This window comes from Ovis aries, chromosome 19, assembly GCF_016772045.2.
Source record: "Ovis aries strain OAR_USU_Benz2616 breed Rambouillet chromosome 19, ARS-UI_Ramb_v3.0, whole genome shotgun sequence".
Lineage (NCBI taxonomy): Eukaryota > Metazoa > Chordata > Mammalia > Artiodactyla > Bovidae > Ovis > Ovis aries.
In genome coordinates this window covers 12,475,531-12,502,544 of record NC_056072.1, presented here as the reverse complement: position 1 = coordinate 12,502,544, position 27,014 = coordinate 12,475,531, and the positions used below count along the sequence as shown (strand labels likewise).

The 27,014-nt window shown below is 51.3% G+C and overlaps 2 protein-coding genes and 1 long non-coding RNA gene across 13 annotated transcripts in view; 1 reads left to right on the top strand and 2 right to left on the bottom strand.

Annotated features, from left to right (window-relative positions):
* Nucleotides 1–12: 12 nt before the first annotated feature.
* LOC105603376 (uncharacterized) lies at nt 13–14,433 on the bottom strand. Of its 6 annotated transcripts, none has more exons than XR_009597340.1 (6): nt 14,002–14,433; nt 11,841–11,928; nt 11,045–11,139; nt 8,507–8,576; nt 4,349–8,137; nt 13–2,100 (listed from the first exon to the last, which is right to left on the bottom strand). It is a non-coding gene; the product is annotated as an uncharacterized LOC105603376 (long non-coding RNA). The 6 variants fall into 6 exon arrangements; XR_009597341.1 differs by having other exon boundaries at nt 9,100–11,139; nt 14,011–14,433; XR_001022445.5 differs by having other exon boundaries at nt 14,011–14,433.
* CSRNP1 (cysteine and serine rich nuclear protein 1) lies at nt 13,452–27,014 on the top strand. Of its 5 annotated transcripts, none has more exons than XM_060402090.1 (5): nt 13,452–13,610; nt 21,019–21,266; nt 23,702–23,961; nt 24,443–24,757; nt 24,853–27,014. In XM_060402090.1, exons 2-5 carry the CDS (start codon nt 21,056–21,058, stop codon nt 25,831–25,833), a joined length of 1,767 nt encoding a protein of 588 aa, XP_060258073.1. In that variant the 5' UTR covers nt 13,452–13,610; nt 21,019–21,055; the 3' UTR covers nt 25,834–27,014. The 5 variants fall into 5 exon arrangements, with proteins under 5 accessions (XP_060258073.1, XP_060258074.1, XP_042092450.1 ...); XM_060402091.1 differs by lacking the exon at nt 13,452–13,610 and adding an exon at nt 14,738–17,159; XM_042236516.2 differs by lacking the exon at nt 13,452–13,610 and adding an exon at nt 17,475–19,113.
* TTC21A (tetratricopeptide repeat domain 21A) overlaps nt 22,664–27,014 on the bottom strand; it is a 40,295-nt gene continuing 35,944 nt past the window's right edge. For both annotated transcript variants that reach the window (XR_006057139.2, XR_006057140.2), the window contains one exon: nt 22,664–23,103. The gene's annotated coding sequence lies outside the window, so the exon portion shown is untranslated. The remainder of the gene's footprint in view (nt 23,104–27,014) is intronic.

Genomic DNA, 27,014 nt, shown 5'->3' with positions numbered 1-27,014 from the left:
CAAATTCACTGATTCAGCCAACTAGCATTTATTGAGCACCTACTTCATGCCAGATTCCTTCCAGGGAATACCAGATGAGCCTGCCAGATGAGCATGGCAGAATTTATCCCTGACCTTATGGGAAGATATATTACAAAACACAGGTAATTTTAGAAGGGAGCAAAGGAAATAAAACAAGTAGCCCACAAGAAGGTTGGCAGTTACTTTAGCTTGGGTGGTTGGGGAAGGCATCTCTGAGGAAGTGACCCGAATGACAAGAAGAGCCAGTCCTAACAGCTAAAGGGGGCGGCCTATGGGAAAGAGCCAGGAGAGGTTGGTGGGTAGGTGGTGAGCACACCGGTGGCAGCGCACACCAAGAAAAGCAGCAGCTACTCGTTGAGGCCTCGCCCAGGGCCCTGCACACCTCCCGTCGCACCTGCCGCGGAGCCCGAAGCACCACCTCCCTTCCTGCCCGAGAGGAGACGGGGCTCTAAAGCTGAGCGTTGGGGCCCAGACCCCGCCCCGTGCCTGGAGGGGGCGTGTTCCCATCCCCTGTCTCCAAGGTGAAGATGACATCACCAGGGCCGCTGGGTTCGGAACGTTTTGGGCGGCTGTAGCGGTTGCTGGGAAACACCCGGCAGGCCGGCGCGCAGCCAGGGGCAGGCTCCGCGCGGCAGACGCCGGACGCCAGTACGCGCCGTCCTGGCCGGCCCCAGCTCAGAGTCTCCCTCCCAGATTCCAGAAGGATGCGGGTTCCGGTCCTCACCCACGTTGCGGCCCCGCCCGGGACCTTCCTGCCGGCCGGGCGCCTCCTCCCTTCTCATTACTCTCACTCCCTCTGTTCCGAGTTTACCCAACCGTCCTCATCTTCACCGCTATCATCCCCAGGCCACCATCCATCCCCCCCTTTACTGGACCACTGCCATAGCCTCCCAAGTGGTCTTCCCTTTGCCCTGTCTTTACAGACTGTCATCTACCTGGCACCTAAAGCCCTTATCAAGAATTTACCAGACCAAGTCACTCCTGTATAATACCCTCTGCAAGCTTTCAGCTCGCTCAGTCTGAAATCTAACTCTTCTCAGCAGCCTCTAAGACTAGAATGATTTGCCTCTCAAGCTTCCTCTCCAACTTCTTTGCCCCACTCTCCTCCTCACCCACATCTACCTAGTTACACTGGCCTTCCTGAGTTTCACAGAACACCAAACTGATTCCTGCCTCAGGGCCTTTGCACCTGCTGTATCCTCTGCCCAGAAGTCTCTTCTCCCAGATCTTTAGTGGTTGGGCTCTTTCTCACTCACATTCCAGCTCAAATGTCTCTCCAAAAAGACCTTTCTTGATCTATACCTCCCTTGCCTCCCCCACTTATGCCGCCCCCTTCCCCATCTATAGAGGCCTTCCTCCAAGTTAACATGCTGAGTTAGTTTTGTTTTCCTGAGGACCTATTACAATATAAAATTATCTTTGTTCACATATTTGCTTGTTTAATGTCAGTGTTCTGGATACTATTCCTGCATAGCAAACCACCCCAAGTTTAGTGGTCTAGAAAACCATTTTATGATGCTCATGAATTCTGTGGGTCAGCAATTTGGATAGAACACACTGGACATGGCTTGTCTCTCTGCTATGATGTGTGGGGCCTCAACTTAGCCTCAGTCTAAGGCTGGGGGTAATTGGACAGTTAGGGTCTGAAAACTCTCACTCAAATGCCTGGCAATTGATGCTGGCTACTGGCTGGGACCTTAGCTGGGATGTCAGACAAACCACATATGCATGGCCTCTCCATGTGGCCTGGGCCTCCTCAAAGTATGGCATTCTCAGAGTGGCTGGATTTCTTGCATTTTATTTCAAGTTTCTAAAGGCATGTGTCCCAACTAACAAGGTAGAAGTTGCATCACCTTTTATGATCTGGCCACAGAAGTCACACAAAATCACCTGGGCTGCATTCTGTTGGTTACAAATGAGTCACAAGTCTGCGTAGACTGAATACCTTTTGATGAGGGAGAGGTAACGTTCTATGTGATCGTCTTTGGAAAGTGCCATCTCCACAGCCAAGTCTTCCTCCACTGAATCTCATCTCCATGCCAACCACTTCTTCTTTGCTTATTTTTGTATCTCCAGTATCTAGAATGGTACAAAAGCACATAGTAGGAGCTCAATCCATGGTTTATGGTGAATAAATGAAGACTTGTCTTTCAATGAGTCATTTGAGCCCAGTTCTTCTCCCTTGTAGTTCCTGTCCCAGCCCTTGATTTTGGCCTGGCCTGCTCTGGAGGAAGCCCAGTGTTTGCATTGGAAGGTGGGAGTCAAGCATAGTTTTTGGTTTGTTTTTTGTTTTCTGGCAGGGAGTGGAGGGTAGGGGAGAAAGGGCAGTTATTGGGGACTGAGAAACATGTAGCCAAATGAGATTCTGGAACAGTGATCTACTGTAGGGGTGTTGAAAACCCAGTCTGTTTTTTCTCATTCTGAACTCTGGAAATGCCCAGGTGAGGGCTGTGGTTTTGTCCTCTGGCCCATGGGGAGCAGGAAAACAGCCCAGTGGGAATGGCGCTTTGGAGAGGTGCCTTGGGCAAGAGAGAGGGGGATGGAATAGCTAGTAGGAACCACCACAGAGATCTGGGCAAGAGGTGGCCGTGAAGCCCCCTAAACATCTATTAAGGTAGGCAAACTCTCCCTGCTTTGTGACTGGTGAAGGACCTTTCATTTGATCTCTCCAAAGTCCTGGAACCAGTACAGTTTCTCCTCTTGCTTTCTCCTTTCCAGGAGGGATGACCCAAAGAAGTCAGCCCAGGCTTCTCCAGCCCCCTCACATCAATCTGTGGCTTCCCCTTCCCCTCCCTTCCATCTCAAATGTGGCTCAGCAAGTTTGGATGTCATTAAGGCAACAGCCAGCCCACCTCCAGTCCCATCCCTGGGTCAACCCTCCAGTCAGGCCCAGCAGTGGCTCCTCACCACCTCCACCATAAAATCCACACTCCTCAGGTCATTCAAGGCCCTTCTTGTGCAGCTGCCACCTGTGTTCATAGCCTCTCTCATTCCCCCAAGAGAATCAGACCTTCTAGGTCCTTTAATGTTCCATCCAGGCTTTGTCATGCTGCCTGGCCTTTGTCCAGGGCCAGCTTACCCACTGGGCACAGCAGGCATGGATGGGGCCTCAGGCCCACAATACTTGAGGGGTCCATGAAAATATTCTAACTTCTTTCAAAAGAAGAAGGAAAAAAACAACTTTGAAGTTATAGAGAACAGTTTAATATATAACATTAGTATCTTCATCTTTAACCACCACAGTTGTAAGATATATTCTAAAAAAAAAAATGTTTTTTTAAATGGAAGCAGCAGCCCGCTCATTTCACCCTCCTGTCATTTCTGGATAGCTCTGTATTGAAGACTCAGCTCTGAGGCAACCCCTTTAAGGAAACAAAAGCCATGGAGGTTGTCCTTCTCCGACCTCTCAACCTTATGCAGTTTTGTAGCTTGGAAAACGCCACTGTAAACTTCCGATTTGTTGCGTTCCCCGTACCCCGCCCCCACTGGTACCTGCCAGTCAGTGACACACACACAATTTTTTCCCCCATGAAAAACCCGCCCCACCTGTGGCAGAGCTGCGAAGTAAGACGGTGACCTAACTTCGGAGGAAAACTGGCAGAGGCTCAGCTTGGGGCCCCGGGTCCCAAACCTGTAGCGACAGGCGCCGGGATCCACGTCCCGTGGGAGGCGCGCGCGACCATGGGGGGGCGGGGGAGGGAGAGGCAGGGGGCGGGGCCTCAGGTCTCGCGGCGGCAGCCGGGCGGCGCGCCGCTGCCAGCCCCACCCACCCCCGACCGGAAGGAGGAAGAGGCCTCTGCGCGGCTCCCTCCCTCCTTCCCCAGAAGCTCCGGCGGCCCTCCCCGGACGCACCCCTCCCTCCCCCCTCGTTAGTTTTCTAACGAAAAAGCGCTGCTGAGAATTCCCAGAAGGTCCCGGATGTGAAGTCACCGGCGTGAGGTCACCGAGCCTGGTTCCAGGAATCTGAATATTGTGGGGGAGGAAGGAAAGCGCCGAAAACAGAGGAGCCCGGGGAGTGAGTGGAGCCGTGGGTGTTGTCGGCGGGGCCGCCTGGCTCCGCTGAGTCCCGCTCTTGCCTCCAGCTGGGTCTTCTGACCCCAGGCGGTGTTCCAAGGAAAAAGATGCTTCACTTCTCCCGCAGTAAAGAAATGCCAACTGAAACCAGTATACTGATCCAAAAGGAGTATTTATCCACTGTTGGGGGTGGGGGGCGGGGGTGGAAGGATGGGAGAGAAGTGGAGAACAACTTGGCAATCGGATCAGAATTTTAAATGAAAATGTCCTTCGACCTAACAGTTGCGCGTAGCTCTGTCACCTACTGACTTACCTTGGAAATTGTACAGTATCACTTCTTCCACAGTTTGCTCATGACAGGTCATTAAAACCGGCCCATATTAGAGGCGAGAGGTATCCTTGTTTTGGTAAGTGTGAAAGAATTTGCAGCCATGTTTTTAAACCATCACAGATGTTACTATTGTGGCCGTTAGTATGCTTGTGTTTTCCAGTAAGTAAATTATCTCACGTCATATCTATCAGCTCCACGTGGGAGGGCAGAGATTCACTGGATTCATTAAGATCCCGCCCCCTCCGCTCCTGAATGAACCTAGGGCCCTGGTTCACTGCAGATCTCCATAGATGGTACAGAAGTGAATTTCCTCCTGCAGGAGCTGGCCCTGGACATTGTGCTCCAGTTCCATCCGATGCCATCCCTGCTAGCCCTACAGAAACCACCATGAATACATGTGAGAACTGTGTGAGGGGGATATGAGTGGCACATGGCAGGGTCTGCTACACAGACAAGCAATTTTGTTCCCATACATTGCATAAATGTGAGGTCAGTGATCATTTCCACAGAAATCCCATTATCTTTATAGTCATCATCATGGTTTTGTACGGGCACCTGTACCACTAGAAGTGAGTCGGCCAGTTCAGCTCAGTTCATAGTAAAGAGAATGCCACTCACTGTAGTTCAACTTGGTTAAAAGATTTTCACATCTTTTACATGTGATTGTTTTCATGTGTTATATTTCCATTTTATTGTTACTATTATATGGTAGTATATCCCCAAATCATAAAAATGGATCAGTAGTTTAAAGGAGGCTCACTAAAGCATAAAAATAGTATTGAAAATAGCAACAAAAATACTGCAGTATAAATTATGACCACATATACCAGGGTAAATGAGTGTGTAGGATGAGATAATTTTATACAAACAGAAAAAAAGAAAAAGTGTGACTCAGATATGGTAATGAATACCTGAAAATGGAATTTTGTTAGTTGGTAATCATCTTCTTTAGTCCCAGAGGCATCATCTCTTATGAAACTTTGTCAAATAGTGGCAGGAAGCCCACTGAAATTTTTTGCATCCTCTTCACATCAGATCCTGTAAGCTAGATAGCAAACCAATCAAGTCTTTTGTAATATGGGTAAAATGTCCAGTGTAGTAAGGATACATTTTGTCACTAAAGACAGAGAAAAGATCAAACCCAGAGAGGCATCATTAAAGTTGTCTACCTTACAGTGAAAACTAACACAATTCAAACCATGACTTGTAAACTGAGTCGTAGGCTCCTGAGGAAAAGCAGAGCAAGCTCCTGGCAAAATTACTTGATCAAACAACATTTTTGGATGTCACATAAAATCAATGGCACATAGTGTGAAAGAGCAATGGCTGTCCGGAGTGAGTGCTAGCAGACAATGGGCTTTATTGTTGAATACAAACCACTTGTGGCAAGCTTTGTTCATTGTTGATCCAGAAATGTATTCCATCCCTTCTTTCCTAATAACAGATTCCTGATTTTGATCCATGCACCAAGGTCTCCAGTCTCAGGCAATTAATTACAAGTGGTATAAATCAATCATGACCAGCCCATTTTCCACTCTCCCAGTCTCCCTTGCTGTTTGTTACATGAGATCCGGTTCTAGTCAATGAAATATGACAAGTCTGCTGAGGGTATTTCTATAAAAAGTTTTGGTTTTGTTTTTTCAGAAAATGGATATACATGCTGGAATCCCCCGTCTTCCCCCTTCTTCCTAACTTAACCATGGTCATGATGCTTGGGCAGCCGTCTTGCAGATATGAAGCAACCAGAATAAGGTAAAACCAGAATAAGGTAAAAGGTAATAAGGTAAAATAGAATTCTAGAGACACCACTACTGACACCACCATTATGTCAGTGGCTGCTGCTGCTACTGCTGCGAAGTCGCTCTGTGCGACCCCACAGATGGCAGCCCACCAGGGCAGTCCACTGTCCCTGGGATTCTCCAGGCAAGAACACTGGAGTGGGTTGCTATTTCCTTCTCCAATGCATGAAAGTGAAAAGTGAAAGTGAAGTCGCTCAGTCGTGTCTGACTCTTATCCACGCCATGGACTGCAGCCTACCAGGCTCCTCCCACCATGGGATTTTCCAGGCAAGTGTACTGGAGTGGGGTGCCATTGCCTTCTCCACCTTCCAACCTTCCCATTACAATACACAAGTAAATGGTACTGGATTATTGATCATTGAAAGCATTCCTACTGGGTGCACTACTAATGTTTCAGGCTCACCACATATTTTCCAAAAACACAGGAGGGAAATGTACCTGCTGACTTTTTGTTCTATTTCTTACTGAATTCCTTTGCAAGATTAAATGACTGAGCTTCTGGCTTCCAGTTGGGTTCAGCCATGGTGAGGCCCAGTGGAGAAAGGAGGGGGAAGAGAACGAGATCAAGGCATTTAGTCCTTTGGTTTCCTGCCTGTGAGTCTCTGTGGGTTGGGTGTATCCTCTAGTGGGGGCCACTGGTCTTCCCAAGGCAGCCAGCCTACCCAGTTCTCTCCCTTATAGCAAGCCCCTGGACCCCACCTTCAGGCCTATTCGTAGTAACAGCTCTGCTGCTGCTCATCCAGGTTACTGCACCATCCCTTGGGTGCTCCTAAACCCACATGTTTGTAAGTAGTCCCTTTGTAAATGAGCTTTGCTAAAATGATACTGTTTTGAGTGTGCCATTATCTCTTGGTACGCTGATGAGATTTAAAAAAAAACACACACACAACTTGCATCTGAACACCAACCACACACGACTATATTCACAAAGACCAGCTGTCAGGCAACAATCTGGCTCCTGATCTCGATATGTGCAGAAACAAATAGCAAGAAGAGTCAATGCCCTCCATTCATGCCTCTCCAACTGTGCCTTTTCAGAAGACTGTGGAGACATGGACAGAAAGTAAAAGACACTGTTGAACGAAGTATGCTGGCTGTTGAGGGTAAGATATTCACACGAGGTTCTGAAATAAGAGATGAGATACAGCATCCCTTTGTGGCGCCGATAGCTCTTTGCTGTAGGTGGCTGGCTCACTCAAGAAGCATCTCAGTGGCACATTCAGATCTTGATTATCCTGAACCTTTGGCTTCAGGGCGAGACTATAACCATTTTCATGTTGAAAATATTAAGAATTTTTTTTTGTTTTTTGTTTGTTTCTGGGGATATCAAGAATTCGAAGACAGAAGTATGGTGGCAAGGCTCAGCCCTTTGAGAATATGACTCTTTCCCTACATTTGAAGGTTTTCTTCTCTTGGCAGAGAAATAAATCAATATAAAGGCAAGCAGTGGAAAAATTAAAGACAGACTATAAACCTTCAAATCATCAGACCAAAATACAAACACATGTGTGCTCACACACACATCAAGGAAAACAAAAAAATACACATGTAAAACATAGAAAACAGAGGAAGCATTAAAGTAGGAAATACAGCGGAAGATAAACATAAGCATGATACATGTTATATCAAGAAATGTAAATAAGGATAAACCTAACCTTAAAAAAAAAGATTCTCTCGTCAGATCATAAAACAGCGTTCTATAGAAGAGAGACATCTTTACCAAAGTAACTCAGAAAAGTTAAAATATAAACCAAGGTATACAAGAAAATACTGAGCTGAGACTACAGCATGACCATCAGGCGTGTGTGCTCAGTGGCTCAGCCGTGTCTGACTCTTCACAGTCCCATGGACTGCAGCCTGCCTGACTCCTCCATCCATGGGACTTCCCAGGCAAGAATACTGGAGTGCGTTGCCATTTCTTCCTCCAGAGGAACGGTTACCATCAGTCAAGGTCAGATTCAAAACAAAATTGCTAAATGAGAGAAAAGGAAGTTAAACATGAGAGACATTAAGAATCTAGTTTCTGGAAATCTCTAGGCACCAAATAGCATAGCTTCAAAATCAAGAATAGGATATGAGCATATGTCTATTATACATACATATGCTGATGTATGTATACATATGTATATTATACATATGTATAACAATACACATACAGCAAATGCAAACAGAAATTTGGATAAGACACAAGTACATTTTAATCGACTTCATCAGCTCATGACCTGGTAAGAAACAAAAGATGAAGAGAAATGTGGGGAATCTGAATATTAACTAGTAATTAACATGAACATGAGGTACAAAAATCTCAAATAAAATACTACCAAATATAAATTAACAATACCTTCAAAGAATCATCCATTGTATCCAAGTAAGTTCATTCTAGTAGTGCAGGTGGTTCAATATTAGGGAATCTGTAATAAAATTGACCATATTAACAAATCCAAGAATGGGCTTCCCTGGTGGCTCACTGGTAAAGAATCCACCCGCCAATGCAGGAGACACAGGTTCAGACCCTAATCTGGGAAGATCTCACATGCCACAGAGCAACTGAGCCATGCGCCACAATTACTGAGCCTGCGCACTAGAGCCCAGGGAGCCACAAGTACTGAAGCCTGAGTGCCCCAGAGCCCACGCTCAGCAAAAGGAGAAGCCACCGCGGTGAGAAGCCACCGCGGTGAGAAGCCCACGCAGCACAACTGAGAGTAGCCCCCACTTGCTGCAGCTAGAGAAAGGCCTGTGCAGCAACAAAGACCCAGCACAGCCAAGAATAAATAAAATTATAAAAATAACAAAAGCAACTGGCTGTTAAGTGTTAACCACTATTATGGAAAAAAAAAAAATACATCAAACGAAAACTGCGTAACATCTCAATACGTGCCAAAAAAGGCATTTGAAAAATGTCCCATATCAATTCCTGCTTAAAACAAACCAAACCTTGGGAATTCCCTGGTGGTCCAGTGGTTAGGACTCCATGCTTTCACTGCTCTGCCTGGGTTCAATTCCTCAGGGAGGTAAGATCCCACAAGTCACACAATGTGGCCAAACAAAAAAATAACAAAACCATAACCGAATAGCTGAATTACATATAGATGATGTGACTGAAAAATGTACTACTATTACAGACGAGAGAATTCACGATGATAGCAGTTTACAGAGGTTAATATAGAAAACTCAGTAGCCTTTCTTTACATACATTAAAAAAATACAATTTATCAGAAAATATAATAGAAATTACAACGGCAATCAAAAAGATAAAATATTCAGAACAATATTTTAAAGATAAGGGCCTTTATGAATATTATGCAGGGAACATTCTGTACTGAGCTTTATACTATACTGAGCTCTGTACTATACATAGCAAAACCCAATGTTATAAAAATGTCAATGTTCAATTAATGTGTCAATTCAATGTGATTCTAACTAAAATACAGGACTTTTCTTAGGGGCGAGTTTGTCTAAAAATGATATGAAACTCAAATGAGGAATTAAATAAGGAGCCTGGAAAGCCCTGAAAAAGAAATGTAATACAATGGAGCTACATCTATCACACGATAAAACACATTATGAAATTATACTTGTAAAGCAGTTTGGTACCCAAAGATGAAACAGACAACCTAGTGGACCAGAGTAGAGAACCAGAAACTGATTCCGGAACATATGAGAATTCAATTTCTGTTTAAGGTGACATTTATATGAAAAGAAAAAAGTAGTAGGAAAATTTATCAATTGGGGGGAAAAAAGAAAATGGAAACCCTATACAATTCCTTAAAGTAAATTCCAAAAAGATAAAGGATTTATAAATTTAAAATAAGATCATAAAACTCTAGAGAAAAAAATAGGTGAATTTATCTGTAATATTACGACAAGGGAATGTAATACACCAACACCAGGATGCCCAAAGGAAGTATTTAAGAAATTTGACTGCAGAAACATGTAAAACTTCTGTATGATGAAATATACTGTCAACCCAGTTAAACAGCAAACCAGGATTAAGTGCCACATGTGTGACAGACAGAAGGGCTTCTTTCCCTAATCCTCAAAGACAGAAAACAACAATACAAGTAAAGAATATAAACCTGTGATTTAGAGGGAAACACAAATGGCTTATAAGAACCTCAATTTCACTCAAATTAGAGCAATGCAATTAAAACAGTAAGATCTCTTGTTGGTTTCTCTCATCAAATTGGCAGAGATCAATAAGTTTGATAACCAGGGAGGGTGCCAGGGAGGGTGTTGGGGAACAGGCATGCTCAAATACTATTGGTTGAGAGAAAAATTGGTGCAACTTTGGGGAAGGCGATTTGGCAGCATCTGTCAAAACCCTTTGACCCAGAACTCAACTGCTCAGACTTTCAATCCACAGATCTAAACTAAAAAGTCTTCCTGTTTAAATAAACAAGAATGTTGGAGAAATGTGCTTGAAGACAGTCCCCTTTTCCTGGGTTTCACTTTCTACAACCTTAGCTCAGTGGGTCTCAATCTTTGATGTGCATCAGAATCAATGGAGGGATAGTTAGAACATAGAACATAGGTTGCTGGGTCCCCGCTGCCCGAGTTTCTGATGCAGTGGGTCTGGGGGAGGACCCAGGAATCTGCATTCTTAACAAGTTCTCAGGTGATGCTGGTGGCTGCTGGCCTGGGAGTCACACCTTTAGCCTGTTACTCCTGAAGGTAATGTTATCTATCTCTGTGCTTTCATTCTGCCTGGTTCTTAACTTCCCATAAATAAATGGCATCATAGCTTTTCTTCTTTGTGCTTGGTTTCTTTTACTAGACATACTGTTTTTAAGATTCATCCCTATCGTTATATGAGGCCATTGTTTGATTCATTGCTGTGTACTATTTCATTGTATGAGAAATTGTAATTGTTTTCACTTACCTACTGGACATTTGTGTTTTTCCATTTTCAAGCTATTACGGACAAAGCTGCTGTAACACTCTTGTGTCTTTCAGTGGACAGAAGTGCTTTTTTCTCTTGGGAATAGATGGAGCAGTAGAATTACAAGATCATATAGTTTAGTCTTAGTAGGTATTGCCAAATTATTTTCCAAACTGATTGTATCAATTCACTATCACACAAATGAGGTATGGCAAATCTGGTGAAATTTCAATCTTCCCACATTTGATACTTTTTAAAAAATTGTCTTTTTTTTTTTTTTTTGAGCGACTAACACTTTCATATTATTATTAAAACTTAACAAAGCTGTTGATAGCTTATGGTGAATGATGTCAGATTTGTGGTCTCCAAAGAAGAAGATTTAGCTTCAGGATCAGGGACAAGGCTTGATCACTCAGAGCTTTTGTGTGGCAGAAGTTTTATTACAGTGAAAAAGGACACAGAAAGTTTCTAACATAGATATCAGAAGGGGGACAGGGAGTGCCCCCAAACATTATCCTTTTAATCTTCATCTTTCCGATGGAAATGAATCAATTTTTTATTTAAAAAAATATTTAAGATGAGGTTGTTTTTTATTTACCTAAAATTGGGTGGTCTGTGGATGCTGAATGTTTGAGAAACTCATGGGACTCCCCCAAGTATTCAGAAATTCCCTGAGGATGTGTGGGTATGTTTCTGTCTATGCATATGCCATAGTCACAAATGGATGCTGCTCCAGACCCCACCCTTCTTGCCTTGGAACAGACCCTTCATTTCCCTACCAACAGGAAGAACTTACTTGTGATCCCAGAGGAAGATGTTTCTCATCATCAGCAAACATCTGGGGAACATCTGGTGAGCCCATCCCAGGACAGGGAGATGCTTTTCTAGAGAAAACACATCACTTATTTGATTCTTTTTATTCTCCTATATTTTCCCTTATTTTTTCCTTCTCTTCCTGCCTCCCAAATCCTATCAACCACTGGGCTCCCTGCTCTAAGCCCTGACTCCAGCCCTTGCCAACTCCCTGCCCTGGTCTCTGTTCTGTCTGGTTTCCCTCATACACAGCCCAGCAGATGCAAACTGAGACAGCCAGAGACCCTCATTAACCCTAGGGCTCAACCTTGCCCAGTTCCCTGATCAGCAGGCAGCGTCTTCTAGAAACTAACTCAAGGAATGTTGAAGGTGATGGCATCCTCAGGTCTAATCCCCCACTTCACAAACTGGAAGACTTGAGAGAGAGAGACAGATAGACACACACAGGAAAGGAGAACTCCTGGAAGAAACGATTCCTTGGGACCAGCAAGGTCTACAACCTAGCAGACATAGGAGACAGTGCAGCTAAATATTTGAGGGCGGTGGGAGTGGGTGGGTGGCTACCTGCCTAGAAACCCTAAGGGCTGGGTCACCTCCAGCAAAGGACACTCAGTTCTGTAGATTTTCAGCTCCTTCCAGGGCTCTCTCAGCCACACCCAGAGCTTCAACTTACCGGGTGGGTGTCTTCCATCCCCACTTCCAGACTTGACCTCTCCTTGAGCCCCAGCTCTTGATAGACATTTACCCCATGGACACTTTATTCAATACCTTTTTTGTTCTTAAGCAGCACAAACAGAACGGATAGTCAGGTATGGTCCCTGCCCTCCCAGTGCTCACAGACAACTCACATGGAAATGCATAAAGAAGCCATAGAGATATATGATAAGTGGGTCAAACCAGACTGGAGATTAGCATCTTTGGAAGTTTAAATCAGGATGAGCAGGACACCCCAAGAACTGACTGCTGGCAATCAGGGCTGGAGTGCGGTTATCAAGGGTGTGGGTTAGAGTGCAGAGGTAAGGGCAGGGCAAACTTAAGAAGGTATAGAACAGAACACCGTGTGTGTAAATTAAACTACCATGCGGTTGTACCAATGTCACAAATAAAAAGACACACATTAAAGACATGAAAATGGAGGCGCAGGGAAGGGAGTGGGGGATGGGAGTTTGAAGAGAAAGAGGTGAGGCTGCAAAGGTGGGGCAAAGGCCTGCTTATTCCAGCTTTGTAGGCCCTGCGGAGTTAAGACTTCATCCAGAAGGCCCTGGGACGTCACTGGAGGGTGGGCTCCAGCCACCCAGACATTTCCCCCTGCAAGCCCCCCAGGTAGGCACATTCAAGGCATCCAGGAAGAACAGGGGCCGCAGCTTCCCCCAAACTCCATTCTTTCTTGGCAAGGTAAAGGGCGGGCAGACCCCTTCTGACCCCCTCTACATTCACATCTGTGGCTACAGGGGCCCTGCCACCACCTCCACCTCAGATGCCATGCAGTCGGCACAGGTCACCCCCACCCCCCACCTGCAGTTAGGTAGAAAGGAATCCTGAGGGCTGGGCTAGTCCCAGACAGCATTCATCTAGGACAGTCAGAGAAGAACCCAGAATGCAGCGGGAGCCGGACTGGGAGGGGGAGGGTCAGGCTCCCACAGAAGGCCCCCTGGAGGAGGCAGTGCGAGCTGAGAGACCTTAAAGGAGATGGGATTCTGGTAAGCAGCAAGAGGGCCGGAAGGCGTTCCAGGCGAGAACACCTGCAGCAAAGGTGCGAGGGGAGACACGCTCAGGGCAGGCGTGGTGGGTAGAGTCTGACCACAGCGGGTGTCCTTCTGGCCCAGAACTTGCTGCCCGGGCACGCATAAGCTTTCCCGGTGCAGCAATACTGTGAGAGTTGGCCCCAAGTCAGGACAGGCCTTGGCGGGAGCAGAACAGGCAGTGGGCCATTTTAAGTGGCCAGGGTCTGGCTCAGGAGAAACTAGAATTTTTTTCTTTTTTTTTTTTTTCAAGAAAGGGATCTGGTAGCTGTGGGGATAGGGTAGACTGGTTCCAGAAACCCCTAGCTCAGGGCTTCTGCAGAGTCTCTGGCTCCTGAGCAGAGGTGAAGGTCAGGACCAAGGATGACCTTCTCCCCTACCCCATTATCTCTACTCACCCACCTCACCCACCTCTGGTTCTTCTCCAGGTTATACTTTCCAGGCGGATCTGCGGGGAGCGGGGGTAGGGGGAGGTGGTAGGAAGGAGGGTGAGGAAGGAACTTTTGACGAGATTACAGTCAACTGCCTCGGGCGAGGTTGGGGTCAGGGCGTGTAAGGGGCCAGGGCTCTGCCACCGCCCGGTGGCCTGACAGACGCTGCGCACCGTTCTGGGCCTCAGTCTACCGATCTGTAAACGGGGGCCGCAGGGAAAGGTATGGACCTTCCCGATCCTGCTCCGCCGGCGGGGAGCGTCGGCGACTCTCGGAACCTTTGCGGGAGAAGGCCCGGAGGAGGGCAGCGGAGGGGGCTGGGGGCCGAGAGCGTCTGCGGCGCCGGCCCAGGGTCAGAGTCCGCAGGGAGGCCGGCGACCTCCGCGCCGGCTCGGGCTGGAGCGGGGAGGGGCGGGGCCTCTGGGGCGGGGAGGGGCGGGGCATCTGGGGGCGGGGCGGGGCGGGGCGGCGGGCGGGAGGCCCGGCGTGCGTCAGCGCCGTGAGTCCCGGAGTTTTCCACTGACGAGGAGGGCGGAGCGGCGGGCGGGGCCGGGCTCAGCCAGTCTCCCGCCGCCGCCGCCGCTGCCGGACGCGCAGAGCGGGGGGCAGCTGGGCCGAGTGCTGCCCACCGAGGGAGCTAGCGAGAGAGCGAGCGAGCGCGGGGTCGCGGCGCAGGGGGCGTTCCCGACCAGGACGTGGGTCGCGGCGTTGCCCTTGCCCAGCGTCCGGACCTCAGGTCAGCACCAGGGGCTCCGGGCCGGTGGGACGGGACTTTGGGGAGGGGGCGTCCCGCATGGAGGGCGCTGCCCCCCAGCCCCTGACATTTCTCCCTGGCCACTTTGAGAGGGCATCGGGGCGGGGACAGCCCGGTCCCGGACGGCGCGCCGCGGCCGGAGTCCGGAGCCCGGGAGACGACAATCGCAGGTTCTCTGCTGCCCTCCCCCCGCCCCGTCGCCGGGACCCCAGGCGGTCCCGGCGCTCCGAACGCCGGGCGGGTGGCGGCAGGGCCGGGGTTGCGCGCGGGTGGCGGGGTGGCGGCGGGCGCGCGTCCGCGGGTGAGTTCCCTTTTGACCCAGTTGCCTGAGAACTTTTCAGAAGTTCCTCGCGTGGCCGGAGCAGGTGACATTTGTCGCCTTCCTCCTCGGGCAACCCCCGGGGGCGGGTGCCAGGGCTGCGGCGAGTGCCGGCGCTCGTCAGGGAGGGAGTTGGAGGGATGATCGAGGAATGAGGCTCCGTGAGTCACGGACCCCGGCAGGGGGGGAGGGGGAGGAGAAGGGATTGTGTCGTAGCTCACCTGTTTGTCAGTCACCGTCACACGCAGAGGCCACCGCTGTGAGTCATGGGCGCAGCTAGCCGCGGGCACCCTCGGGCACACGTAGGCTTCTCCCACGCAAGTCTCCCTCCCCAGCACCTACTTCCTCCCCGTCCTCAGTTTCCCCTCCCCGGGGGCCCTTCCACTGGCAGGACACTGTTGAGATGCCCACACCACTAAGTGTGGCAGCCGTCATACACTTAGTCACTCCGGCTCCCCAGCGCGTCACACACACAGCCCACACTCCTGACACAAGAGGGTCCTTCCCTGGCTCCACTGCCCACCCGACACCTCCACTCAGATGTCTCACAGCCCTCTCGAGCAGAGCTCATCCCTTATCCCCAAATCCTCAACATCACTGCCTTTTCTGGTCCCCACCTCCAGAAGTCACCAGGTTCCCTTCCCCTTTCTCCTAAGCCTTTGGCTTGTCTTCTCTCACCCACCTCTGGCAGCTCCGTCCAACCCGTCACACCCCCTCCTGTCCCACCCCCTCCTGTCTCGTGCTGAGCCATCTTTTTAAAATGCAAATCTGCTACTGTCACTCCCTACTTCAACCCTTCAGTGGCTTCCTGTGCCCTTAGGCTAAAGGCTGCTCTGTCAGCCCTGGCTCCCAAAGTCCCCGCCCAGGCAGCCCCGTCCCCTCCATCTCTCTGCCTCTTGCTCCTCGAGTCCCTGAGGGTTCCTGTGACCCCCTCTCTCTCTGGAACTTTTACTCCATCCCACCCTTTCCTGTCTTCACTCCCAGCTGTATCCCTTCCCGCCCTCCATTCCAGCACTCAACAGGGTTCATAACTCATTATTCTATTCCCTAGTAAACGCAAAGCTTCCCGGGGGGCACTATTGTCTGTGTCTTGCTCCCTGTATTCCCCGTGCGTGACACAGTGCTTGGCATGTCATAGGCACTCAATAAATATTTTTTGAAAGAATGAATGAGTGAATGAATGAATGAGTGAATGGCAGTGAAGGGGGCCTTGCTTAGGTGGAGGAAGCAGTCTCTGTCAGGTGCAATTTCCCTTCTGCAGGAGCAGTTGCCTCATGTAGCCAGCAAACGTTTGGCGCCGCCTCCCCAGTGCCAGGCCCTGGAGGCCAAGGCTGAGGAGCTGTCCTCTCCCCCTGGGGGATGGGTTGGGAGGGGTGGGGATGTACCAGGGCCTTCTGCTTGCCCCCTCTGGGCTGCCATGGCTGTTCTAGCCGATACCCATGGGGGTGTGAGGTGCTCAAAGGTGTCCTCCTCTTCTCCCAAGAAGTAGTTTCTGGGGGCCTGGGGTCATATGACCCCAGGTATTGGGGAGAGCTGGCCAAGGCCTGGGGCTCTGAGGTTAAAAGACACATTCTTCAGATTCCTGACAGAGGGTGGAGGCAGCTGAAGGTGCCCCTTTTCCAATACCAGCTCTGACATGGGACTGGGGCATCGGGACTGCTGAGGTCGAAGAGGAGTTGGTGTGACTTTTCAGAGGTCTGGGGATTCCCGCTCCTTAAACAGCCTTTGTTTGCTTGGTATCCAGGGTGAGGTGGCCTTCCCTCAGTTCACACAGTGTGGCCTGAGTATGTAGATAATTGTGGCAAGGAGGGAGGGAGGCACCCCCCCTCCTCGTCCTGGACTGTCAGCTCCTGTGAGTGGTGACGGCAGGGAGGGCCTGATTCTCAGGGCCCAGGCAGATCCCGGAAGAAGCCTGGTTCTCTTTGATTCAGGGCCTGTCTCCGGGGCTCCTCGGGGGTGTGGTATTTCTGTCTGGGCCAGCTCCTGGGAATTGCTTTTCCTTCCTCCAGGACCCTCGGAGGGGGCTGTGCTCACCCTGGGAACAGTGCCACTGTCGGTAGGGATCTTGATTCCTGGGTAGCTGTGGAGGGCCCCTCCCCCACCCTCTGACTCACTGTCTGACACTTTTCTTGGACTCTTCCACTATCTTTCATTCCTTTTCTGACTTGGCCTCTCCTTGTCTCTGGCTGAGTCTTTTGGTCTCATCTGCCTCTGCCTCTCTCAGCCTTTGGATTCCCAGGTGGGACGGCCAAGCACAAGATCCAGGGGCTCCTCCTCGCCGCCACGCCGGGTCAGGGAGGACGTGAGTCCCCATTTCCAGGTCTGCAGATTTCACTAGGTGCTCCTCTCTAGGAGGTGCGTCGCAGCCGTGGCTCCCCTGTGTCCCCGTCTGCGTCCCTGGAGTTTACAACCCTCTCCCCTTAAGCTCCCATTCTGTAGACATCCCTGAGCCAGAGCCAGGGTGTCTGGCTTGAACGGGCTTCCCTAACACTCCTACTTGTTTACTATTGGGGAACCTTCTGAGATGCCTGTGTTGGCACTCGCTGGCAGCCGGAGCTTCCTTTTCCTGCCCTCGGAGCTGCCCCCTCCTGGGTGCTATTCTTGCTAAACCCTCAGGCACAGGCTGGGGGATGGGCATGTCCGCTCTCATCCCTGCCCCAACTAGCTGTGACCAGAGCAGGAGCAGGGCACACTGACCAGTGGCCCCCAGAAACCCCATGTGCCTAGATCGTCCCTCTGTGTGTACTGTAGCGCCAGCCTGCCTACCTCCTATGGTCCTCAGGAGCCTTCTCTGTGCCAGACTACTCCAGGCACAGGCACAGTGCGGACCAGCAGAGAGGCCTTCAGCCCGGCGCGAGGGAGATGAGCAGTGGGGCGGTCACGGGAAGGAGCCATAAGTGCTGTGATGGGGGAATCCCATGGCTCACGGAGGCCCAGAGAGGCATGTAGTGGGGAGGAGGAAGGGTGTCAGGCAGGCCCTCTGGGAGATGACTTCTTAAGGGGAGTGAGGCTGGGTTCCAACTTGGGCAAAGGCCAGGAGTGAGAAGGTCATGCCTGTTGGGGCAACTGCAAGTTCAGCTGGAGTATAAAGTGAAGGGGGTGGGAAGAGTCTTGCATGATGAGTCTGGGGGCTAGGCATACTTCAGCTTCTTGGAACTGTGGACTTGATCCTAAAGGGGTGCCCCTTCGGGAATGATTCTCTGCAGGGAGATGGTGTAATAAGATCATTCTAGCTGCAGGGTAAAGAGTGGCTGCAAGGAGAGGGCAGGAGATGCGCACAGTATCAGTGGGACAGAGACGTAAGGGCGACAGACTTTCAGAACTGAAGGCGGCGTGTGTAAGATGCACAAAGTAGATGGATCTTATGTGTGCAGTGAGATGTTTTAGACACCTGTGGAACCGCCACCCAGACAACACAGAACATTTCCAGACACTACTACCCCCTCCCGGCCCTGGGAAAATTCCCTCATGACTGTCTCCAGCTGATGCCCTTTTCCACCCCCTGGGTAATCACGATTCTGACTTGTGTCATCACCGATTGGGTTTGCCCTTTCTTCAACTTCATTCACATGTAATCGTGTGTCTGGCTTCTGTCACTCACCATGCTATCAGTGAGAACCATCTGTGTCGTGTGTATCCAGGAGCTCGTTTCCCCTGGTGTAGAATGACACATTCAGCAAGCATTTACCACTGTTCTAAGAAGCTGACACGTAAACATCCCAACCCTATTCGGTTGTAAGACAAACTGAAAACCCAGAGAAGTTAAGGAACTTGCCCAGCATCACCCAGCCGACTAAGCCACGCCAGGGTTCAGGTGTGAGCAGCATGGTTCTGGAGCCGAGCTTCCCTTCACACTTCCGGGCAGCCTCTGTGATGCCTGCGTGCCGGTGCCTGGCCTTGTGTGGACCGAGTGAGCTAATGTGTACTTGCAGGACTGGGCGACTGGATGTGGACGGAGGACAGCAGGAAGAAGTTGAGGATGACTGCAGGTTTCTGGCTGGAGTAACTGGGTGGGTGGCAGCGCTGTTACTAAGACAGGGAACACAGGAAGAGGAACAGATGGCGTGGGGAGGTGGGGAACAGAGACAAGGGGTTCGATTTGGGGCCTGCAGAATTTTACGTTTCTAAGGGGTGGCCAGGCAGAGACCAAGTGAGCATTTGGCTTGAGGGAGTCTTTGGCTTAGGTGTGTGACTGGGAAGACATTCAGCACCCTTTAGGCAGCATCTGGAGTTGGGGAAGAGACGGGATCCCACAGTGGGGTTGTGATAAGGACAGGACCCTTGGGTGTGGTTTGTCGTGTGTGTTCCTGTGTCTGGGTGCCTCTGGGCTCTGCACATGCACGTGTGTGTGTGTGTGCACGCGTGTGTGTGTGCATCTACCTCTGGGCCATGAGTTCCCCCATCTCCTGGGAGAGTCTTCAGGTCAGCTGAGAGCTGGGTTGTTTTCGTTTGTGGTTTGACCCTGGGAGAGGTGGGGGGGGGTGCCAGGCCTGAGAAACTATCTGCTGAGAAGCCCCCGGAAACACCTGTGCGTCCTCTGCCCCTGGGCTCAGCATTGTTGGAGGGTTGGCAAGTCGCGGAGCTTCTCTAGCTGCTCTGGTGCCTGTGAGGAGAGGCTGTCCCTGGGATGAATTTTACCCAGTAAGTTGGTTTGACAGCACACCGCCTAAGTCTGGGATCCAGGGACTTCGTGGGAGGCTAGGCCAAGGGGTGTTTCGAAAGGACACCTGAGCAGGGGAGATTGCCAGCCTTCTGGTTGGCTTTTCCTGTTCACTCTCGCTTCCTGTGCTGCAGTGGGGGAGGGGCTCCCAGCACGGGGGCCTCCGCGCCGTTTCCCCTTCCTCCTGGTGGCCTCCTGGGGCCCAGCCCTGAGTGCTCGGGGTAGCTGGGCTCAGCCCTAAGGACCGAGTCCTTTGGGGATTCTCGAACAGTGGAAGAGGCTGTTAGGAGGAGGAACCCCAAGTCCCCTTCCCTCGGGTGAGGCCAGCCAGGCTGTGAGAACCTCTGGTTGTTCTACTGAGGAGGGCCGAGACCCTTAAAGGGGAGACACAGCAAACGGTGTGTCCTGGGGTGCTCCAGGTCACCCGACTGCAGACAGGAGGAACATGGAACCTCAGCGTGGCTGGTCAGTTGCACTCCAAGAGGGTTTTTGTTTTTTAAGGGGAGAGCATACTTTCCCTGGAAAGTTAATTCAAACAGGGTTAGAAATTGGAGCGGAAGGCAAGATGAAGGTGAATTTTGAAGATCAAACAGGAGATATTAAAGAGCCACGAAGCCCAGGTGGCTCTGGTCCCACAGTCAGGCCTGGAGGCAGGGGACTTCTCCTGTGGGTGGGGGTTTCTAAGGGAAAGTCTGAGCAGCTCCATCATGGGAAAGTTGTGTGTTGGAAATCAGGGGTGGTGTCCAAGCCAGCCGGTTCCCTGGAGTACCCTGGTCAGCCTGGCCCTGAGCAAGGGCCTGTCACCAGTGTGTGCAGGGCGGCGTGTCTGTGGGTGTGCTAGGAGGGAGGAGGAGGAAGCAGCCACTGTACGAGGCCCGTGCAGGCTGTCGGCATGCACTCGGCCTCACACACACAAAGGCACACAGATGCAGCCGTGTGAATCACCCAGCCAGTGAGTCAGCCCCCGGGATTCCTGCAGGGGAATGAGTGAGGCCAGGCTGAGGTCTGTCGGCCCATCTGTTGGTCTGGTGTGTGCGTGTGTGTAGGTGGGTTACAGTAGGTAGTGAAGGGGAAAACGGTGGTGGTGCAAGTCTGCAAGCGCCAGGGTGAGGGTTTGAACTTCCATCCAGTGCAAGGCAGCCCCTGGAGTCCTGGGCATCCTTGGAGGGGTGGTGGGAGAGGCAATGACCGGGCCTGGGTTGCCCACCTCCTGCCCTCAGGCCTGCCACCTAGAGCTCTCCCGTTCTCATTCCAGGCCGGCTGTGCCAGGGCCCCAGAGCACCCTCGCCACCATGGCCGGGCTGCTGAAGCGGAAGTTTGACCAGCTGGATGAGGACTCGTCCTCGCTCTGCTCGTCCTCCTCCTTGTCCTCCTCGGGCCACCGCTCCCCCTCCTGCTCCCCCAGCTCCTCGGTCTCCCCGGCCTGGGACTTGGATGAGGAGAACCCTTGGGATCAGCTGCCCTTGCCTGACCGTGACATCTGTGGCCCCCGAAGCTTCACTCGTGAGTCTCTCTGCCCTGGGAACCCCATCGCACCCCTCTCTCCTTCCTCAAGATGAAATGGGGGGGGGCCCTGATGAAGTCGTCCCGGCCTCTGGAGGTTGTGTCCCCCCAGCTTCAGCTTCCCTGCTTGGCTCCCCAGCTCGTCCACTTCCTGTCCTACAGAGGTCACTCAGGAATGCCGGCTCCAGCGACATTCACCTTTGACCTTGGGACTCTCCAGCTTGGAGTCATCACGTTTAGGGCAGGGCTCCTTGGTGGCCCCGGGGCCTTCCCGCCCAGCTCTGCCCCTCAGTTCCAGTTTCGTTTCTCCCAACTGGCTCCCTGTCCTCTACCAGCTGCCCTGCCCAAGTCCCACACCCCATGCTTCTGTGCTGCAGGGCCTGTCAGGCCGGTCCCTCACCTGGCAAAATGCTGTTTGGCTTTGCTTGAAGGCAGTGAGAAGGTTTTTTCCCCCAGTTAGTTTTTAAGTTTTCATGATTCTGATTTCAAACTGACAAAGAGGCCCTAGAGTGTTTCTCCACCTCATTTTTCATTATTGTACCCCCTCAACACCAAGGAGCACATGCAGACATTTTTTCTCTGATGATCCCCACCATGATGTCTTAATGCCACAGATATGTCTATTTATGGACTATATGCAGAGCTGTACATTATACATGAAAAAGTATAATTTTTAGCAGATACAATCTAATAGTACATTAACTGACTAAAGTACTGTGGGTTTACTGTAGAAATACAAGGATGGTTTAATACTGTAAAATCTATTCATATAAATTTACCAAATGACTATGTCAGAGGAGGAAAAATATGAGAGCTGCTGTTTGATAACATGTAATATTCCTTCTGGCAAAAGGAGAAGAGGATAGCAGAGGATGAGATGGTTAGATAGCATCACTGAGTCAGTGGACATGAATTTGAGCAAACTCCAGGAGGTAAGAGGACGACAGGGAAGCTTGGCATATTGCAGTCCATGGAGTTGCAAAGAGCTGGACACGGCTTAGTGACTGAACAACAACTACAACAACAATATTCCTTCTAGATAAAACCCTTAGTGTGATAAGAATAAGTAAATTCTACCCTAAATGATAAAAAATACATGTTTCAACCCAAAACCTGGTATTAGGATTGCTGAGGAAACACTGGAAACAGTCCCACTAAGTCAGGAGCCAGCTGGGGGCACTGTCTGTCACCACTGTTTGTTAACATCATTCAGGAAGTGCTAGCCAATTCAGTTAGCAAAGAAAAAGATAATTAAATGCACTTGATTAGAACAGGCAAAATTGCCATGATTTGCAGGTGGTCGACTACATGATAAATTCAAGAACAGGTATATAGAAAACCTATTAGGGAATTCCCTCAGGTAGCTTGGTACAAAATTAATATATTAAGTCTAAATATACAGCATCGCCAAGGTTTAATTATTTTATGGTAACTTCTTAGGGTTCAAACTAATAAAATCAGTAGTATACAAATATATGTATTGAATATGCCAATACATAGCTTACTAATTGACATACTTAATAACTCATAAAGGGTAGTAGACCTTTCTGCGGAGAAGGCAATGGCACCCCACTCCAGTACTCTTGCCTGGAAAATCCCATGGGGGAGGAGCCTGGTGGGCTGCAGTCCATGGGGTCACGAAGACTAAGCACGACTGAGCGACTTCACTTTCACTTTTCACTTTCACGCGTTGGAGAAGGAAATGGTAACCCACTCCACTGTTCTTGCCTGGAGAATCCCAGGGATGGGGGAGCCTGGTGGGCGGCCATCTGTGGGGTCGCACAGAGTCGGACACAACTGAAGCGATTTAGCAGCAGCAGCAGCAGACCTTTCTGAGCTTGTTGCAAAATGCAGAAGTGATAAGGGAAAAGCTCAATATACTTTTGATTTCATAAACTTTAGAAATTATTTTGTAAAACCCCACAAGTAAAAATACAGAACTAAAATATTTGTACAGATAGGTTAGACTGGTGATTAATGTCTAATATATATACAAAGCTCCTACAAATCAATACTTTAAGAACTATAGAGGGACTTCCGTGGTGGTCCAGTGGTAAAAACTCTGAGCTTCCACTGCAGGGGCACACGTTCGATCCCTGGTCTGGGACTAAGATCCTGCATGCCTTGCAGCACAGCAACCCCCACACCCCCCAAAAAAGGGGACCTGTAAATGGCTTCTAAAGATGGGAAAGACGTTTAATCTTGACACATGCTCTCATTTGGACTAGTAAATAATGAGCCAGTGTCGACACAGGGTGACGCTGGACTCTTATACCAGCACCAGCGTCAGCCAGGCTGGCTCCTAAACTCAGATCCATTTCTCTTCTGGGTGGGGTGCGAGGGTTGTGAGCAGAGATAGTTCAGCATCACTTCCTGGGGGTTAGGCCCTGCTTCACGGGGAGCTAACGCCTGCCCCTCCCCTGCCTGTCTTCCAGCCCTGTCCATTCTGAAGCGGGCTCCCCGGAAACGCCGAGGCCGAGTGGCCTTCGATGGCATCACCGTCTTCTACTTCCCGCGGTGCCAGGGCTTCACCAGCGTGCCCAGCCGTGGCGGCTGCACCCTGGGTATGGCCTCCCGCCACAGTGCCTGCCGCCGCTTCTCCCTGGCCGAGTTTACCCAGGAGCAAGCCCGGGCACGGCAAGAGAAGCTGCGCCTACGCTTGAAGGAGGAGAAGCTGGAGGCGCTGAGATGGAAGGTGGGGAGACTCTCTCCATGGCCCTTGCCCTCGGGCTGCTCTAAAGTCCTAGCCTTGGGGGGATAAGGGTCATGGTGGTTGCCATCTTACTTCTGGATTTGGGAGGCCCATGGGGCTGACTGGTTTGATGAGAGTCTGCTGCCGTATTTTCTGGAGGCAGATGGGTACAGAAGGGCTCCTACTGCAGGGCCAGGGGGCGTGGAGCCTCAATCTGCCTGACCTTACTGGGGAGGTGGAGTAGATGGGACATGGTGGCGTCAGTGTATCTGTCTGTCTCGGGGAAGGGGTTTGTCCGTGAAGTGGGGAATGAGGCAAATAGGAGACCTCTTTCTGAATGGCCTGAGGGCGTGTTCTTGGCTGTCCCATTCCACGGCATCCACAATGCCCAGCCCAGAATAAATACTCGGGGGCATTTATTAAGTGACCGAAGCTGTGGGGTCATGTCAGCCTCTCACGTCCCTCCTCATTCCCCTGGACACAGCTTTCGGAGACTGGGGTGCCCAAGACAGAGGCCGGCCTGCCGCTCACTGTGGACGCCATCGATGATGCCTCTGTGGAGGAGGACTTGGCACTGGCTGTGGCAGGCGGCCGGTTGGAGGAAATGACCTTCCTCCAGCCCTTCCCGGCCCGGAAGCGACGGGCTCTGCTGCGGGCCTCAGGTGTGCGGAGGATTGATCGCGAGGAGAAGCGAGAGCTGCAGGCCCTGCGCCAGTCCCGGGAGGACTGCGGCTGTCGCTGTGACAGGGTCTGTGATCCTGAGACCTGTAGCTGCAGCCTGGCGGGCATCAAGTGCCAGGTACTGGGGCTCGGCAGGGCTGGGAAGGCAAGCCTGGGTCAGGGACTTCTCCGTGCTCCACCGGATCCTCACTGGCACCTCTGTTTTCTTTACAGATGGATCACACAGCGTTCCCCTGTGGTTGCTGCAGGGAGGGCTGTGAGAACCCGAAGGGCCGTGTGGAATTTAATCAGGCTCGAGTTCAGACCCATTTCATTCACACGCTCACCCGCCTGCAGCTGGAGCAGGGGGCCGAGAGCCTCGGGGAGCTGGAGGCCCCGGCCCAGGGTGGCGCTCCCAGCCCGGGCGAGCAGGTCCTGGCCTCTGCGTTCCCCCTAGCCAAGCCCCCCGTGAGCAGCGAACTGGGAGACAACAGCTGCAGCAGCGACATGACTGATTCGTCCACAGCCTCAGGCACCAGCGAAGCCACGGATGACCCTGCCCACCTGGCCCTGCCCAGCCCTGGCTTCCAGCCTGGTGTGGATGATGATGGCCTGGCTCGTATCCTGAGCTTCAGTGACTCTGAACTAGGTGGACGCGAGGAAGAGGAGGAGGATGGAGGTGTGGGTGGCCTGGACAATCTCGGCTGCTTCCACCCAGCTGACATATTTGGTACTGGTGACCTCACTGGCCTGGCCAGCTGGACCCATAGCTATTCCAGTTCTAGCCTCACGTCAGGCATCCTCGATGAAAACGCCAACCTGGATGCCAGCTGCTTCCTCAATAGTGGCCTTGAAGGCTTGGGCGAGGGCAGCCTCCCTGGCCCCTTGGTGCCAGCCAGCACAGACGCTGGCCAGAGCAGCTCAGTGGACCTCAGCTTGTCCTCTTGCGACTCCTTCGAGCTGCTCCAGGCCCTGCCAGACTATAGTCTGGGGCCCCACTACACCTCCCGGAAGGTGTCTGACAGCCTGGACCACCTCGAGGTGCCACACTTCACCTTGCCTGCCTTCTCTCCCCCTGCGGACGCCAGCACTTGCTTCCTGGAGTCCATCATGGGCTTGACTGAGCCCGCTGCCGAGGCCCTGGCTCCCTTTGTGGACGGCCAGTTGTTTGAGGACACCACCCCGGCATCGCTGGTGGAACCTGTGCCTGTGTGAGGGTTAGGGTGCCTTTTCCCGGCCCCAAGAACCCTGTTGCTGCTTTGTTGTAATTTTGGGGCTCCCCAAGGTCTGTATGTAATGGTCCCCTGTTGGCTGGCTCCCATGTGGGCACTCCTACTAATTTTCATGCAACACTCTGGATTGATTTATTTATTTTTGTAATTTTCTATGCTGAAGTGGGGGTGGGGGTCGTACTTCCCCTTTCAGTTGCCCCGTCCTGCTATGCCCACACCTTCTCTTCCACATCCATGGCGCATGCCAGGAGTGGGAAGAAATGTGGCTTCCCTGGAGCTTTGCAGACTCCTTTTCCATATTGTATGATGTTCCTAAGCCCGAAGACAGCCACACTAGGCTGAAATCAGCCACCTTTTATGGTTTCTTCTGCCACCCTGAGTTCTAGACTCATGGGTGACTGGATCCTCTGGACTGTGAAGACTATAATTTATTTCCTATAATTTATTTGGAGACTAGGTGGCTGGCAAGCAATACTAGGGTCGGGGATGGGGCACAGGACCCTCCCCACCACCCACAAAGTCCCTTTGCCTGATAGTCCTGCAACCATGCCCTTGCTGGGGCTTCGGTGTAGACCAGGCATGAGTTTGCGCCCTCTGTCTAACGTGCAGCAGCCCTGCTCTGGATGGCTAAGCAAGTAGGGGCAGGGGCTGGGCTGGGCTGGGCTGATCAACCGTGATCAAAACCCTGTTCTGCTCCACACATCCCCCCCTCCTTCCTGTCCTCTGCTCATCTCTCCCCCTCCCCCGGCAAAGGCCACAGCTTTTATTCCAAGGCTGTAAATGTAGGAGGGGGAAGCAGGAGGCCCAGAGAGGGTAAGGGGCTCCCTCAGGACCCACAGTAGGCCCTGGACCACTCAGGACTTTCCGGGCACTGCACCCCAGCCTGGTCCACCTGCCCACACCCTATGGCCAGTTGGCCAGGGGCAAGGGGGGCTCCTTATGGCTTTCATGCCCTTTGTTTGCTGATGTTGGATTTTGCATCATAATTTCTATATTGTTCCCGAGTATTAGAACTATAATTTATTCATTTTTCCTCTGTGTCTGTGCCAAGAAGCCCAGGCTCTGGGCCTGCCCTCCTGCCCAGGAGGCCTTGCCAGCCTGCGAGCTTGTGGGAACACCTTGTACCTGAGCTCATAGGTACCAATAAAGAGGCTCTATTTTTAA